At 41.5% G+C, this 15,599-nt stretch overlaps 2 protein-coding genes across 2 annotated transcripts in view; one reads left to right on the top strand and one right to left on the bottom strand.

Annotated features, from left to right (window-relative positions):
• Positions 1-6,832, bottom strand: part of LOC113744044 (protein NLRC3-like) — a 31,974-nt gene extending 25,142 nt beyond the window's left edge. Inside the window, 5 exon segments of the mRNA XM_027286793.1 lie at positions 4,421-4,528; positions 4,898-5,005; positions 5,577-5,684; positions 5,804-5,929; positions 6,174-6,832. Coding sequence (XP_027142594.1) covers positions 4,421-4,528; positions 4,898-5,005; positions 5,577-5,684; positions 5,804-5,892 — 413 coding nt within the window. The 5' untranslated portion in view covers positions 5,893-5,929; positions 6,174-6,832.
• Positions 6,833-9,264: 2,432 nt separating this feature from the next.
• Positions 9,265-15,328, top strand: si:dkey-256h2.1 (Peptide-N(4)-(N-acetyl-beta-D-glucosaminyl)asparagine amidase F). The gene is made up of 12 exons (XM_019264711.2): positions 9,265-9,823; positions 11,247-11,386; positions 11,532-11,707; positions 12,092-12,252; positions 12,509-12,649; positions 12,748-12,869; positions 13,010-13,178; positions 13,271-13,416; positions 14,235-14,371; positions 14,464-14,590; positions 14,791-14,924; positions 15,101-15,328. Exons 1-12 carry the CDS (start codon positions 9,387-9,389, stop codon positions 15,224-15,226), a joined length of 2,016 nt encoding a protein of 671 aa, XP_019120256.2. The 5' UTR covers positions 9,265-9,386; the 3' UTR covers positions 15,227-15,328.
• The last annotated feature ends 271 nt before the right edge of the window (positions 15,329-15,599 follow it).

Genomic DNA, 15,599 nt, shown 5'->3' with positions numbered 1-15,599 from the left:
GCATTTAAAAAGAGCCAATAAATTTTACTTTAGCTCAACAAACACATAATAAGTGTTGGTTTGGTCCAAACAAAAGTCATAAAACAGTAAAATTTCAAAGTATTGTCAAATAATATTTTTATTCTTTTTACATATCCACAGGTTACATCACAGGTAAGGATGAAGAGAGCTCCACCCCTTCAAGTGATGCCACTGTACAGCGGAGGAAACTTCGACAAAAACTACAACAAGAAGTACCAGCCGATCAAATTCACGTGCCGCATCAGCCAAGAAGGTAACAGACATGACGGTGGACACCACCATGTAAACAGCTTCCTGTCCTGCCGTGGATCAACGTCAGCTGCTGTGTGGTGTCTGCTTTCAGGTGAGCTGTACGCCGTCATCACAGGCACGGCAGCGACGACAACAACTGTGGAGAGTTTGTGTCACCTCTCATCACTTCCTGCTCAACGGTGTTTTTAACAACACCCTCAGATTCGATTTATGTGCAGGTGAGAAACGTCGGCTTTTTACGGCTGGCTCCTAAAGTAGATGACAAAAAGAATCATCCTCTGTGTGATAAGAAATCTTCAATTTGAGAGGCTTGAACAGCGAAAGTTTGTCAGTTTCCTCTTGATCGACTAATCAAGAACTGACACTGAGTCATGATTCATGAGTCTTTCTTGCACTGATTGTCATGGTGGTGCTGCTCAGGAACAGCTCGGGCTGCACCACGCGGGTCAAAGAGGGCGGTGTACCAACACGAACACGGCCGTGGCTGTACGGGCGAAGGAGGCTGGTGCGAGGACTACAGGTCAACCCTGGAGGGTTGATGTCACCAAAAGGTACGTCCAACAAACTGATTGCATCACATCGCTGTGTGGTTCATGTGATTCTCTTGATGGACAGTTGGTGGTGGTATGTGCAAAGAGACGCAAGGCACCTACAAAGGCTGATGAAGATACTGTGAAATCAGAAAGTTGCTTTTCATTTTTTAGTTTATTAGTGTGTGTTGTTTCTGTCCTCTTCCACTGGACTTAAGCGGGTCTGAATCGACACTGTGTCTACTCGGCTTGTTCAACGGGCAGGATCCTAATCCAGCAGGGATCCCGGATCCATCATCATGTCTTTTTTCTTGTCTTTTACAAATGATGCCACCCTTGTAGCACTCTCATCATTTGAATGTCGATGTGATGATGATGTACTGAATGTACCAATCAAGGTCGAAGATTAAACTTCTATTTTCCTACTGATTTTTTGCCTGTATCTATTATACTATACTCAGCCTATCAATAGCTAAAAGGCGTAACAGGTGTCAAGCAGCCTCGACCCACGAATTGAATGTAATCATGTCTAACTCGAAACTATGGGGTGAGTATTCTTACTTGCTTTTTACTGCTTGGAAAATACTTTGTTCGAGTGAGGATGTCAGCGAATTTAACTTTACTGCAACTGTCCTTTTGTTAAAGCTCACTGCATTTTTTAGGTACACGAGCAAATACAACACGTGCACATCATGCATCCACTTTATTCATTTAGAAAACACAAAGGTCCAAACGACTTCTAATCAGACTACCGTGCATGAAATAAAAAGTTATTTGTTTTTGTTTTTTTTAATATGACATTTCACAGTATTGAAAAACATAAAAAAGTGAGACATGAAGTAGAAAAATACACCATGAACGATACAAGAGGTTACTTTATCTGAATAGGAAAAATGTGGTTACAAGTTTGTTTTATTTTTAATAGAACTGTTCCACAGTGTAAGTAACATCACAGATATAATTTTATCTGCACTGATTAACAATTAATACACACATCCCTCGGGCCAACAGGAAAAAAAAAAACACAGTACATAGTCTACCGAACAATTAAAGAGCTTTTATGTCCCTATCCAATGTCAGTCTAGCTATAAGTTAAAACACTAAGGTACTTAAGTTGAAGTGAACTTCATGAAGTCAAATGTTTTACGCGCATGTTAGACCTTGCGCAGGTTCTCTGCAGCTCTTCTCAGTCTCGAACTGTGTTTCTGTTTCCTAGACAGCCTCCGAACCAGAACTGAGCACAGGCGTTAGCGTGACGTCGTAAGTACCACTTAACTGTTGTCCCGCAAGTCCGCGATCCAGGGGTGGCTGCATGCGCTCCGCTGGAGGACGACTGAAACAAGAAGTGAAATTTGAAATTAATCAAGACTATGAGTTTACGCCAATAAATGTCCATAAATTCAAGATATTGGAATTATAAACTTTGAGCGTTAGAACGATCAGTCAAAGTTAACCAAGTTTATTTCACTTATCTCTGAGGGGAATATAATGTGTTGACTTCATTCTTCTTCTCATAGTTACTGAGATACCTCAAAATAGCGGTGGAGCTAAGAGGGAAAGCCAAAGGGACTCAGGCAAAAGTGAGTAGAGTCTTCTGGGATCATGAATGCCTGTAGAAGAATAGATTGTGCATATTTCTTATCCTTCATTTATAATTTCTAACATTTGAACCAATATTCTTCTCCTCCTTCAATCTCTTGCGACCAACTCTCCCAGCATACCTGTTCTGAAGGAGTCTGAAGGCAGCGAGGGCAGGAGTCGGTGGCTCTGTGTCCTCTCCTCAGCCAGGCCTGAGGTGGAGTGGGACGCTCAGCAGCACATCCACTGAGGTGGACTCTGTAACATCGGTCAGGGTCCCAGTGTTGTGGAAGTCCAGAGGAAGTCGACACTCATCCAGACCATCAAAGATGAACAGAACTTGGAACTCTTCAAACTTGCAAATTTCTGATTCTTTTGTTTCAGTAAAGAAGTGATGAACAAGTTCCACCAAACTGAACTTTTTATCTTTCAGCACATTCAGCTCCCTGAAAGTGAATGGAAACATGAACTGCACGTCCTGGTTGGTTTTGTCTTCAGCCCAGTCCAGAGTGAACTTCTGCGTTAAGACTGTTTTCCCGATGCCAGCTACTCCCTTTGTCATCACTGTTTTGATTGGTTGATGTGTCTCAGGTGAGGCCTTAAAGATGTCTTCACATCTGATTGCCATTTCCGGTCTGTCTGGATTCCTGGATGCTGTTTCAATCTGTCTGACTTCATGTTCTTCATTGACCTCTGCTGTCCCTCCCTCTGTGACGTAGAGCTCTGTGTAGATCTGATTGAGAAGGGCTGGATTTCCTGCTTTAGAAATCCCCTCAAACACACACTGGAACTTCTTTTTTAGGTTAGATTTAAGTTTATGGTGACACACTGGAGCAAGAGTTCCTATGTGGAAAAACAACAAACATTGTATCGGATTGAACAATCATCATTGGATAATGATCCCAGTATAGAGCTGCCATGAGGGTCAGGGTTGGCTTGTTCCACCAAATTTTATATAAGTAAATGTGTATGCCTCAAGACAAGTCATTATTTATCTTATTATATTTATTTATTTTCCCGGCTACATCAATTAAAAGCCTCTTACTCTTCTGCAGAGAGTCAGCTAAGTTCTCCTGCTTCATTCTCCTTAAGAACTGTAGTGTGATCTTCACAAAGGCCTTTCTGCTGCTCCTCTTCTGCTCTTCCTCCTCACCATGACCAGCCTCCTCATCCTCACGTTGGCCGTCAAAGCATTCTGAGTAATTTTGACTCAGAAGTTTCTTAAATTTCTTGAGCTCGTTCTTCACAAAAGTAACAATGTTCTCCTCAAGATGCTGTAACAAAAAATAATAATAAATTAACTTTTAACATTATGTACTGAAAACAACGTTATATAACTTTTCTACCTTTAAAAACAGCCTCACTGTCATTTACACAATGTATTTGCATTGTTTACATAAGAACAGCAAATTGTGGCAGTTACTAGTAGGGTAAGATAGGGTTTACAGTACGCACCGTAAATATGACGCCCAGTTCTGATAGACAGTCACTGAACTCCTCTGTCGTCTCCTGGTGAACTCTGTGGAGAAAACATGCAACAACGGCCAATGTTTCAAGAGTTCCTTTTGTAGCAGATATTTGGAAAATGAATAACAGATCCAGGCCTAGACTTCCTCTGCAGTCCGATTAGCTCGATATTGATCTAAAATCAGTTGTGCTCAAAATTGTGCTAAAGTTCTGTTCACTTACTCAGAAATAAAGTCTCCCTGTTTAGAAGCAGGAGGGTATTCCATGGACCTGTCACTATTCATTGACACATTGCTTGGTACAGGAGAACCTTCTCTTTCCTGTTCAGGCCTGAAAGAAAATGGAGCAATGACAAAAGACAGGTGGAAGTGTTTGGAGCTCAGTGACTCTGTTGCGAGTATCATGTTGCTAGAAAACATTGCACGTAATATCATTTGTATTCATAACAAAAGTCATGGACCGTGTCTGGATTGACTTGCTATTCTGTCTGCATGTGGACCAAAGTCTGGACTGTCCTGTCCTACACACTGGACCTTTAATAGTAAGTTTGCTCAAAAGTTATGTTCACTTACTTAGAAATTAAGTCTTGCTGTCTGAAAGAAATAGGGAAATCCATGGATCTTTGACTCTTCATGGACACATTGCTTGGTACAGGAGATCCTGCTCTTTCTTGTTCAGGCCTGGAAGAAAATGGTGCAATAACAAAAGACAGGTGGAAGTATTTGGAGCTCAGTGACTGAGATGTAGAGAGAACCTGGACTTAAAGTGCCTGAGGTCTATCTGGTCCTTTTGTGGTAGAGGATGAAGAAATAGAAAGAAAGGAACCTTATGAAATCAAAGTACCAGGTGCATAACATTTAAGAATGATTAAAGATTTTTTTTAAATAGTACAGGTGGACACGGTAGAGCTGTGATTATTAAAGACTGTGCAGGCAGATTTAAATCAACAATGCAACAATGTCAGAGTATTGTCATAGAATAAAGTATAATAAACCATCAACTATACCATTTAATAGAAAATTTGTTTGCAAAAAGTTATTTTGACTTACTTAGAAATTAAGTCTCGCTGTTTAAAAGAAATAGGGAAATCCATGGACCTTTGACTCTTCATGGACACACAGCTTGGTACAGGAGAACCTGCTCTTTCCTGTTCAGGCCTGGAATTAAATAGGAGCAATGACAAAAGATAGTGTAATGGTAAATTCAATTTCTTTGTTTCAGCCACTAGAGATGCCCAGCATCCCCCTTCCAAACACAAGACACCAGGTCCTTTTGTGTTTTTAAATTGTGATGTCTAGACTCAACTTTGCACCTAAATACAAGATCCTGCAGGATACCTCAGGTGTAAAACACACAAACGAGGGGTCTCCCAATGCTCGGGGTCTTTCTTCATCTTTGACTGCTCGTGTACTGATTGACCTTTTCTTTTCAAAGAAAATAAAAACCTTGTCGGCTGGCAGAAATCCCCATTTCATTCTTCACCAGTAGCAGAGAAATTTCCACAACAATAGGTGGAAATATTTGGAGCTCAGTGACTGTGTTGTGAGTATCATGTTGCTAGAAAACATTACAATAATACAGTAATATCATTTGCATTCATAACACAAGGCATGGACTGTGTCTGGATTGACTTGCTATTCTGTCTGCATGTGGACCAAAGTCTGGACTGTCCTGTCCTACACACTGGACCTTTAATAGAAAATTTTCTCAAAAGTTATGTTCACTTACTCAGGAATTGAGTCTTGCTGTTTGAAAGAAATAGGGAAATCCATGGATCTTTGACTCTTCATGGACACATTGCTTGGTACAGGAGAACCTGCTCTCTCCTGTTCAGGCCTGGAAGAAAACGGAGCAATGACAAAAGACAGGTGGGTGAATATCTTCTTCCTCTCAACAGTACTTTTCATGACAGTGGACTTACATTGAGCTCTGGTGTCAACAGTTGTTAATCTTACCTCTCAGGTTCAGCCTGGCTGTCATGTGCCTCAGACGGAGAGATGTTGGAGGGCGGGACGTCCTCATCTTCCTGCTCAGGCTGATGCATGGTAGAATGTACACTTCCACAGAAACAGAAGATGAAGCTGATTGAGAGAATGAAGTGTGTAGAGCTGTCATTAATGCAAAAGTTGGCCACTTTGAAGAATGTAAAACTTTGCTCCGCTAATAGCTAGTCCAAGTTGTCTTTGGTATCATGAATCGAACCTTGGTCAGCTTATTGATAGATGGTCACTATACCGCAATTTGCATTGTCTGAGCTTTAAACATTATCTTTTCACCTGGGCCATGGCAAAGCTCTAGAAAGAGGACAGTCTGTCCCTGACTTACTGAGTGAGTGATGAAGTTAGACAATCGGTTGGACCATTAGACCATCGAGTGTTGGAGTTTCCTCATTCGCCATTGCCCTTTTCATTGAGATTCATTGCACGCCATTGATCAAAGAGAATACTTGAGAGATTCCTGAAATACGACTTCATGGGGGCTTCCACTGCAAGATGCAAACAGTCCTCTGTTCTATAAGACCACCTTGTGATATGAGTGGAAAGTTTTGTTCTTACCACCGCATTTACGACATTTCTTGACTCAAACATAGCTTAACCGCGCCATGCTATGCTACTACACTTTAGGAACAAATTTTACTTTTAGACTATCAATCCAATTTTTTTCTCTACCAGTGGTGGAAAACGTATTTAGTTCCTTTATTTCAGTAATAATCAAGCAAAAATAGAGACAGAATGATAAAGAAGAGAATTGTTGGGAGTGAATTTGTTGGTTTTTATCTCTTTTTGATTGTAACTGGACACTTGATTTGTTGGTTTTTATCTCTTTTTGATTGTAACTGGACACTTGTTGTTGTTTTTTTACCTTTCATAGAACATTAATCAATAGAAAAAGAACGAAGATTCATCAAGGTGAAACTTATTTTAATTACTTAACTTGATATAAGTGGAATGTAACACACAACATGAGGTGTAGTCAGTTAGAAAGTGAATGTAAAAGTACTTACTGTAGTTAGTTCACTTTCTTCTTGATGATCTCAGTTGTCTTCCAGTTTATTATTTGCGTTTTTCACTTCAAAAATCAACTTGATACAAAAAAAATCATTCAGATTTTACATAAAGCGAGGAATGAGGAAAATGTGACTACCATGTGACTGTGGACATCCAGTGACAAAGACCTTCCTTCTTCCTTGTGACTGCGGTCAAGCCAGCCAACATTTCAAGTGCGCCTTTATTGCCGACTTTATGGTAAATACTTTTTTCAAAATAAAACATGGGTAATAAATGTATTATTATTTTTTTATTTTTTGAAGAAAGAAAAAGGTGCGTCTCATAAAACAAGTATGATCCCACACTGATTTTAAGTCAACAGATCACATGACCTGGAAGTTACTGAGCTATAATGCTCGTATTTACATTATGAAATGTATAAAAAGAGGTGTGTCTTTACTCTTTACTATAAATCATCTGAGTCATTTTAACCAGCCACAACCCGTCACACTTCAAGCTTTCCCATCAACTCTTCATGAGTCACAGCAGTGATAGAAAAACATCTAGTGAACTGTTACAAAGGTTTATTTCTTTATCATTACATTACTGCCATCTCCTGGTTCCTGGTTACATTCTTCATGATTGCTTCCTTGTTCCTGTTCCTCTAAATGCTTTGTTTGTTCTGTATTCATATTCACGGACTTTATATTTTGCATATTCAGTTTCTTTGCACTGTTTTAAAATGATGAATTAGATGCTTTCCAGCATTGTGTATGCTGCTGAAATGATCCTTTTCTCAACATGCCTTACATAAAACACAATTTTATGCAACACACCTCCCAGAGTTGTTGCCTCTCTTGGTGTTAATTTGATGACATCATAACCAATCCTGCATTTATGTTAACCATTATATTATCCCCGCACAAATAACTCAATCTGTCAAACGACAGCAGACTAGGTATGAAACAAAAATATCTGATCTGAACAGAAGTGCGTCAGTGAGGTCATTATTCAGCTCCACATCACACAAAAGAAATGATCACAAAACGTCACATTAAGTTCAGAAACTGGTCACAGGAACACTATTTCTACCAAAGCGGCTGTTTTCCATCGAAGTATAAACCACTGTTAGATGTTATATTACCTTTCTGCAGTCAGACGATTGCGGACACGAAACGAAAGTAAGTTTCGTGTCCAGGAAATGACTCAGTCTTGAAACGGGGGTGGATGAACAGGGAAGTATTTAGCTTGGCTCAGTACCGAGATGTTATCCGGGTCGCCTTATGAGGACTGCCAAGATGTCAACAATCAAAACAGGTTATACTACTTTTCTTGTTTCTAATTATATATATATATATAATATATATGCTTTCATGATCACACATTTTTGTGTTTCAGAATAATACTGTGTTCGTAGATAAATTATCTAACTTGTCAGAATATAATCCCTGTAACACATCTCTGGAGTTTGCATGCTGTTAAATCTCGTGCAGCAAAGGGTTAATATCATAGTAATTGCCCTTGTTATATCCTGCATACAGTCCCAAGGGCACAATTTGTTTTTCCATCTGTTCTGATGATAACATGTCTAGATGAGCTCTGTTCCAAAATTGTGCATAACGCATTTTTCAATGCAAAAAAAAAAGAAAGAAATTAAGCACATGCAAGAAAAAACTTTAATATCTAGCCATAATGGACACCAGATAACCATGATCCCCAAAGTAATAATTTGAGTTAAAATTTGCTTCTTTGAAACACTTAATACAGATACAGTTTTTTTGATATTTGTACATCTTTCTCTAGATATGGTGATGGCTTCACAGTGTGATATTTTGGTTGATGTGGTTCAAATATGTTAGTCCTGGGGTCAAGTGTATCAACCTTTTTTTCATAAATTATGGATCAAAGGGATTTTACAGTAGCGTAAATATCGTGCATGATACCCTTTTTTAATGCAAAAAAATACATGCAAAATGTTTGATACTGAGTGAGTGAGTAGTAAACGTAGTCATCCATTGTCAAAAATTAGTATGAGGCATCAAGCCTTTACAGAAAATATTAGGATTTTAGTTCAATAGCTTAGATAGATAGATAGATAGATAGATAGATAGATAGATAGATAGATAGATAGATAGATAGATAGATAGATAGATAGATAGATCTTTTATTTTGAAATGCAATGCAATGCATGCAGTGCAGACCTTTTAGTTCAGGATTTTAGGATTTTAGTTCAATAGCTTTGATAGATAGATAGATAGATAGATAGATAGATAGATAGATAGATAGATAAATCTTTTATTTTGAAATGCAATGCATGCAGTGCAGAGCTCCAGCCAATCACAAACTGAAGCTTTTGGTCCCTCTTGGCTCACCGTAGCCAGCAGTGCGACCTGGTTCAAAATAGGCGTGAACCATGTCAGTGTGCAGTGTGTGTGTGTCAGTAGTGTGTGTGCAGTGTGTGTGCAGTGTGTGTGCAGTCCGGACTTTAACTTCAGATTAAACTAATGCTCAGGCTGTGGTGAGTTCACGGCCCCTCTCCAGCAGCGGGGACATGGCTCCGTTGCGTTCAAAGCTCTCCGTGTTGTTGTTCCTGGTTGCTTTGACAGCTCATGTGACTGAAGCTGCAGTGAGATCGAAACTAAGCGAAGATGAGTCCAAAGACACCACGGTCGATTTAAGATCCAGGAAAAAAACCTCCGGAGCAGCAGGGCCGGAGCCTGGAGACACCGCGGCCGCGTTCACTGCCCCAACTCTGGATGGAGAGTTCTCCTACAAGCCGGGCACCCTGCGGGGACCTCTCATCATCCACGCCTTCACCAACAAGTCAGGCTTCCTGGAGTGCATGTGGAGCTCCGAGTCGTCTCTGACCAGCCTGGTGCAGGACCTGCCCGACAGCACCCAGGTCCTGTTTCTGTCCCTGGACGACTCTGCGGTCAGTGATGCTCTGTGGATGCGGGACCAGGTGCACAGGGTCGCCGTGCAGCACAGGTGACCGCAGAGGAGCCACTGCTTTGGGGGCAAAGTGTTGAAATGAAGCGACTTAAATGTGTTAAATCTTAATTAAGTAAAAGTACAGAAGTATTATCATCAACATGTGCTGAAAATATTGAGAGTAAAATGACTCATTCTGCAGAAAAATGTCCATTGCAACTGCAATGCACTGATTTAATCCTGCAGTGCATTGTGTTTTTAGAAGTTCTCCTTCTTCAAAGTCATAAAAGTTTATAATATATAATATATAAGTGAGTTTTAGTTATAATAAACTTACTAAAAGGAGACAGTAAAACAGAAACAGGGGCTGTGCTGTTGGGTGTAAATCAAGTACCGGAGGGTTTTTTAAAGCAACTTAAATCAAATCACATGTCGCCAAATTTGCAAAAAAATCCTGCAAAATAATCTAATATATCCAACACACTGAATGCTGCACAGACACATGAAACACATGAAAAACAGGAAGTGCAGACAGGAATGGGGATGTTAGGAGCGGACAGAAACTGTCTTGAGTTTGTCACGTTGAAGTTGTTTCCTTATTTCTGCAACACACACTTTATTTGATCATTTTGATTCGATCTCAAACAGACTAATTTGAGACTGACCGTTAATAATCCAGACATTTCTTAGTTGAACTTTTCAGTCTGCTTTGTGTATTTCGATGAATTCATGTTTAATTACATTAATTTGATTTATTTAAATTTGTCTATAATTAACTTCACTTTGCATTAGTCTGAGAATCTACAGTTCTGTCTCGTCGGTGGCTCATTTAACATTTGACTGTTCAGTTTCACTTCGTTTTTTTAATAACTAATAACAGAAGTTATCTTGTGACACTTCCCACGTAGAGCAAGCCAACCACTCCCACCATGTGTGACGGTGGCAGAAACCTGGAGCAGAGTCCAGCTCATGCTGGACGGTCATCTGCCACGACTGTTTGAGTTTACAGAGGTAGAGAACGAGAGGAACTGATGGATAGATAAATATAAGCGTAAGGCTTCATCCGTTTTGTGCTGTCATGTCTTTAACCTCCTCTTCAGTACCATCATTTAAATATCTCGGTATGGAGATGTGTACGAGAAAGGCCAGCAGCGCCTCCACCTGCTGAGGACGCTCAACACTTTTGCAGATGATGATCAACAGCCTGAAACGGCAGTCACAGATGTCCTTTGACTGTCATCATCTTGGACCAGGATCTAGTATTTTCCAGGGTTCTTCACCCATGTAGTCTTCCCTGAGCATCACTATGATCTCGCAGTCAGCCTCGCTCTGTGGTTCTTTGATCGCCTCGCCCACCTTCCACAAGTCTACAAAATCTCTTTTATCCCATCTGCCATCGTCACTTGAGCGAATTAAAACAGGCGCTTCACCCTGACCTGTTTAACACTGTTTGTCTCATCTCATCTTCGTGTCTCCGCAGTAAGAAGGAGGTCCTGTCCAGGCTGCACTTCTCTGCTCTGCCTGTCTTCGCTCTGGGTAACTGGATACCGAGTGTGTTTTACAGCTGGGGCTGCATGTCTCATAACTGTCTGCTTGCCCAGGCTGTTTTCACCTCACAGGGTAAGAGCGCTGTCTCCTCATGGGCCTAATGTGACAGATGCACTGTCACTGACTGTTGTCTGACTCACCTGTTCAGCAGAGACGCAGGTGGTGCATGAAAATATAACCCCTCTGATCCTTTCTGATCATGTTCCTCTCCTCACAGGGTGGAGGGTGCCTATAGTTATCAAGAGACTAGATGCCAGGTATGATTGGCTCATGGGACACTGGACTCAGAGTTTGTATGAGCTGAGGGACGCAGGCGACGGGTGTGATCCTTCGCCCTCGGTGTCGGGTGCTGTGGCCTGGGTGTCTGAGGGCAACTGCTCTTTCTTCACTAAGGTCTGTTCATGTCGGTGATGCTGCTTCTTGCGAGGTTTTGTTTCAAAGCGTGCACGTCAAAGGTTCCCTCAGGAGTTTTTGTCCTGTAGTGTGGAGCTGTTCCACTGATCTGCAGGCGGTGGTAACACGCCAAGATATGCAGCAGTGCATCAATAAAATCAGGAAAACATGGACACAAACAATGCTGAATTTAAAATACTAACTTCAATCAGCTTTGCAGATGTTTTATGAGTAAATGCATCTTTATTAGTTGCAATCTTCACTGTTTGATCTCCTGTGTAGCTTCTGATTCCCTCCATTTGTTTTGTTTTGAGACACACCTGCAGTATCGACTTTCATTCAATATGAATTCATCAGCTTGGGATGAACTGTACTTCCTTCCAGGTGCAGAACATGGCCAAATCCGGCGCCTCCGGTGTCCTTGTCTACGCTCTTCCGGGTAACCCGATCCAGGATATGAACTGTGTCGGAGATGAGTGTATAACGGCGCTGGGCATCCCCGCTGCCATGGTGCACCTGGAGGTCTCGGTCGCTCAGGGACTACAGTAAGACCTTTGCACGCTTTGCACACTTTGAAGCGTCCTTGTACACAGATTAACTGAACGCTGGCGAGAGTTAAGTGCTGAACTTCAAAAGTATGTTTGCTTCCTCTTTCTGACCAAAGAGGAAGCAAACAGAATTCCCCTGAAATTCATCAGTACTGTACATGCATGAATAAATACAATGTTTGTATATTCACTCTCACTGCCAGAAGAGGGAGACAGAAGCTCCTAGTTTGACACTTCTGAATCTGTGTTGCAGGTCTGGACAGCCGGTCTTTGTGTCCTTCCAGAACACCCCGTCCCCATACTACTTCTTCAGCATTGACCAACAGGGTTTGCTGGCTGAGATGGGCTGGTTTCTTTACCCCTCGTTCAGCTTCCTTAACTGGCAGGCACAGTGGTGAGAACACAGATGAAGATCTGAAGTTGTGAACAGACTCGACTGTAACCAGGAGATTCCAGGTTTTTATCAGTCTTTATCTGTGACTTTGTCTCCAGGTTTGATTTCAATGCCGACCTGCTGACCAAACTTCAAAGTTCTGCAAAGGTTGTTCCTGTTTTTGACAAAGTGCAAATGCAGGGGGAGAAAGGAGCGGTGGCAACAGTCGACATGCCGCCAGGTAACGATATGTATGAGATGGGCAGTGTCACCAGTTTAAATGTCATTATTTTAGTAAGTTAAGTATTGTACGATTATCAGCAGTATTACTATATAATATGAGCCATATGAAGCATTTTAATGATAAATTTGTCTCTGCAGGCTTGTCGGACTTTAACGTGCTGGAGCTCGATTCGTCCCTGTCCTGTCCGGAGAAGAGAGACTCGTCCTGCGCTCAGTGGGATCACACGGTGCAGCTGTTCATCTGCTGCGATCATCGTGGCCCGTACTGCAACATGGAGCTGGGCCGATGGATCACTGCCTTTCGCAGGTAAAGATGTTTTCCAGGTAGACTTTAAAAACATGTCGATACTCTGATTCAGTATGAACTGTTATTTTATCTGACCTGGTATTTATTGGCAGAGGTATTGGGCACTGGCTGACAGACGTGTCCCCTCTACTCCCACTGCTGGACGGCAACAGATGCACCTTGACCATGAAGACGGTGCCGTGGGCGATGCCGTGGATCGTCTCCCTCAACCTGAGATTCAGTGTCAGCAATCAGACAGGTGTACACTCTTTAAATGCTGAAGCTCTTCTCTGACTCATAACTCAGTCAAATCTGACATACAGACATGATACACACACGTTAAGATTCACCATAACTCAGATGTACAGCCTGCTGTCTGTACACACTGTAAACAGGAACTGCTGATAGCTAATTCAGCATATTTTAATGTGCCAAAATGTAAACAAATATAGCTCCAGTTGTAGCTCACAGCTGACTGACCCCCAGAGTTCCAGAGTTTCTCATCGTGATTTCAAAATATACTGTATAACAGCTGATATATGTCAGTATTTCGAAATAAAACTGCATTTACCATGACAGAAAAATGGATCTTTACAAGAACAGGTAGTATCACTACCTGTCAGAGGTGTGACACTTGAAATGTTCATGCTCAGATCTGAACTGTGAGGATGGAGAGCTACGACAGACCAGAACATTTTTAGTCCGTTGTCTCTCACTGGTGGATTTCTCTAAAGCAGCGAGGAGGAATCTCCGTGCAGGAAGGAGCAGACTGTCTGTAGTTTCTTTATGAAAAAAGCCATTTGTAATGATGTATTTTCTTTCAAAAAGATAAAATATAAACTAGATTAACAGCTGCCAGACTAAAATAAATAATGTCAATATTACTGACAAGTTAAAAAAGCATAAATATAAATGCATTTAAAAAGAGCCAATAAATTTTACTTTAGCTCAACAAACACATAATAATATGTTTGGTTTGGTCCAAAAAAAAAAAGTCATAAAACAGTAAAAAAGTTTCCCAAAACCCAAATTCATGTATTGTCAAATAATATTTTTATTCTTTTTACATATCCACAGGTTACATCACAGGTAACGATGAAGAGGAGCTCCACCCCTTCAGAGTGATGCCGCTGTACAGCGGAGGAACCTTCGACAAAAACTACAACAAGAAGTACCAGCCGATCAAATTCTCCGTGCCGGCATCAGCCAAGAAGGTAACAGACATGACGGTGGACACCATCCATGTAAACAGCGTCCTGTCCTGCCTGTGGATCACGTCAGCGGCTGTGTGTGTGTCTGCTTTCAGGTGGAGCTGTACGCCGTCATCACAGGCCACGGCAGCGACGACAACAACTGTGGAGAGTTCTGTGTCACCTCTCATCACTTCCTGCTCAACGGTGTTTTTAACAACACCCTCAGATTCGATATGGCAGGTGAGAAACGTCGGCTTTTTGTCGGCTCCCTACAGTAGATGACAAGAGAATCATCCGTCTGTGTGATAAGAAATCTTCACATTTGAGAAGCTTGAACCAGCGAAAGTTTGTCAGTTTCCTCTTGATCGACTAATCAAGAACTGGACACTGAGTCACTGAGTCATTTCTTTGCACTGATTGTCATGGTGGCGCTGCATCAGGAACAGCTCTGGGCTGCACCACGCGGGTCAAAGAGGGCGCGGTACCAAACGAACACGGCACGTGGCTGTACGGGCGAGGAGGCTGGTGCGACGGACTACAGGTCAACCCCTGGAGGGTTGATGTCACCAAACAGGTACGTCCAACAAAGCTGTTGCAATTCACATCCTGCTGTTGGTTTCATGTGATTCTCTTGATGGACAGTTGGTGGTGAGGTTGGTGGAGGCTGATGAAGATATCTGTGAAATCAGAACGTTGCTTCTTCATTTCTTTAGTTTCATTAAGTGTGTGTCTGTTTCTGTCCTCTTCCAGCTGGACTTAAGCGGGTCTGAATCCGACACTGTCGTCTACTTCGGCTTGTTCAACGGGCAGGATCCTAATCCGAGCAGGGATCCCGGATCCATCATCATGTCTTCTTTTCTTGTCTTTTACAAATGATGCCACCCTTGTAGCACTCTCATCATTTGAATGTCGATGTGATGATGAATGTAACTGAATGTACCAATCAAGGCGAAGATTAAACTTCTATTTTCCTACTGATTTTTTTGCCTGTATCTATTACTACTCCTAGTTCATTAAAAAGAAAAGAAAGGAGGTGACTGTCAACCCGACGGCAGAATATCACCCAATGCAATGTAATCATGTCTAACTCGAAACTATGGGGTGAGTATTCTTACTTGCTTTTTACTGCTGAAATACTTTGTTCAGTGAGGATGAGTCAGCTGAAGTTTAACTTTACTGCAACTGTCCTTTTGTTAAAGCTCACTGCATTTTTTAGGTACACGAGCAAATACAACACGTGCACATCATG

Source organism: Larimichthys crocea, chromosome XIII (assembly GCF_000972845.2).
Source record: "Larimichthys crocea isolate SSNF chromosome XIII, L_crocea_2.0, whole genome shotgun sequence".
NCBI classification, from domain to species: Eukaryota; Metazoa; Chordata; class Actinopteri; family Sciaenidae; genus Larimichthys; species Larimichthys crocea.
The sequence above is the reverse complement of the archived record's forward strand: the minus strand, read 5'-3'. Positions and strand labels throughout refer to the sequence as shown.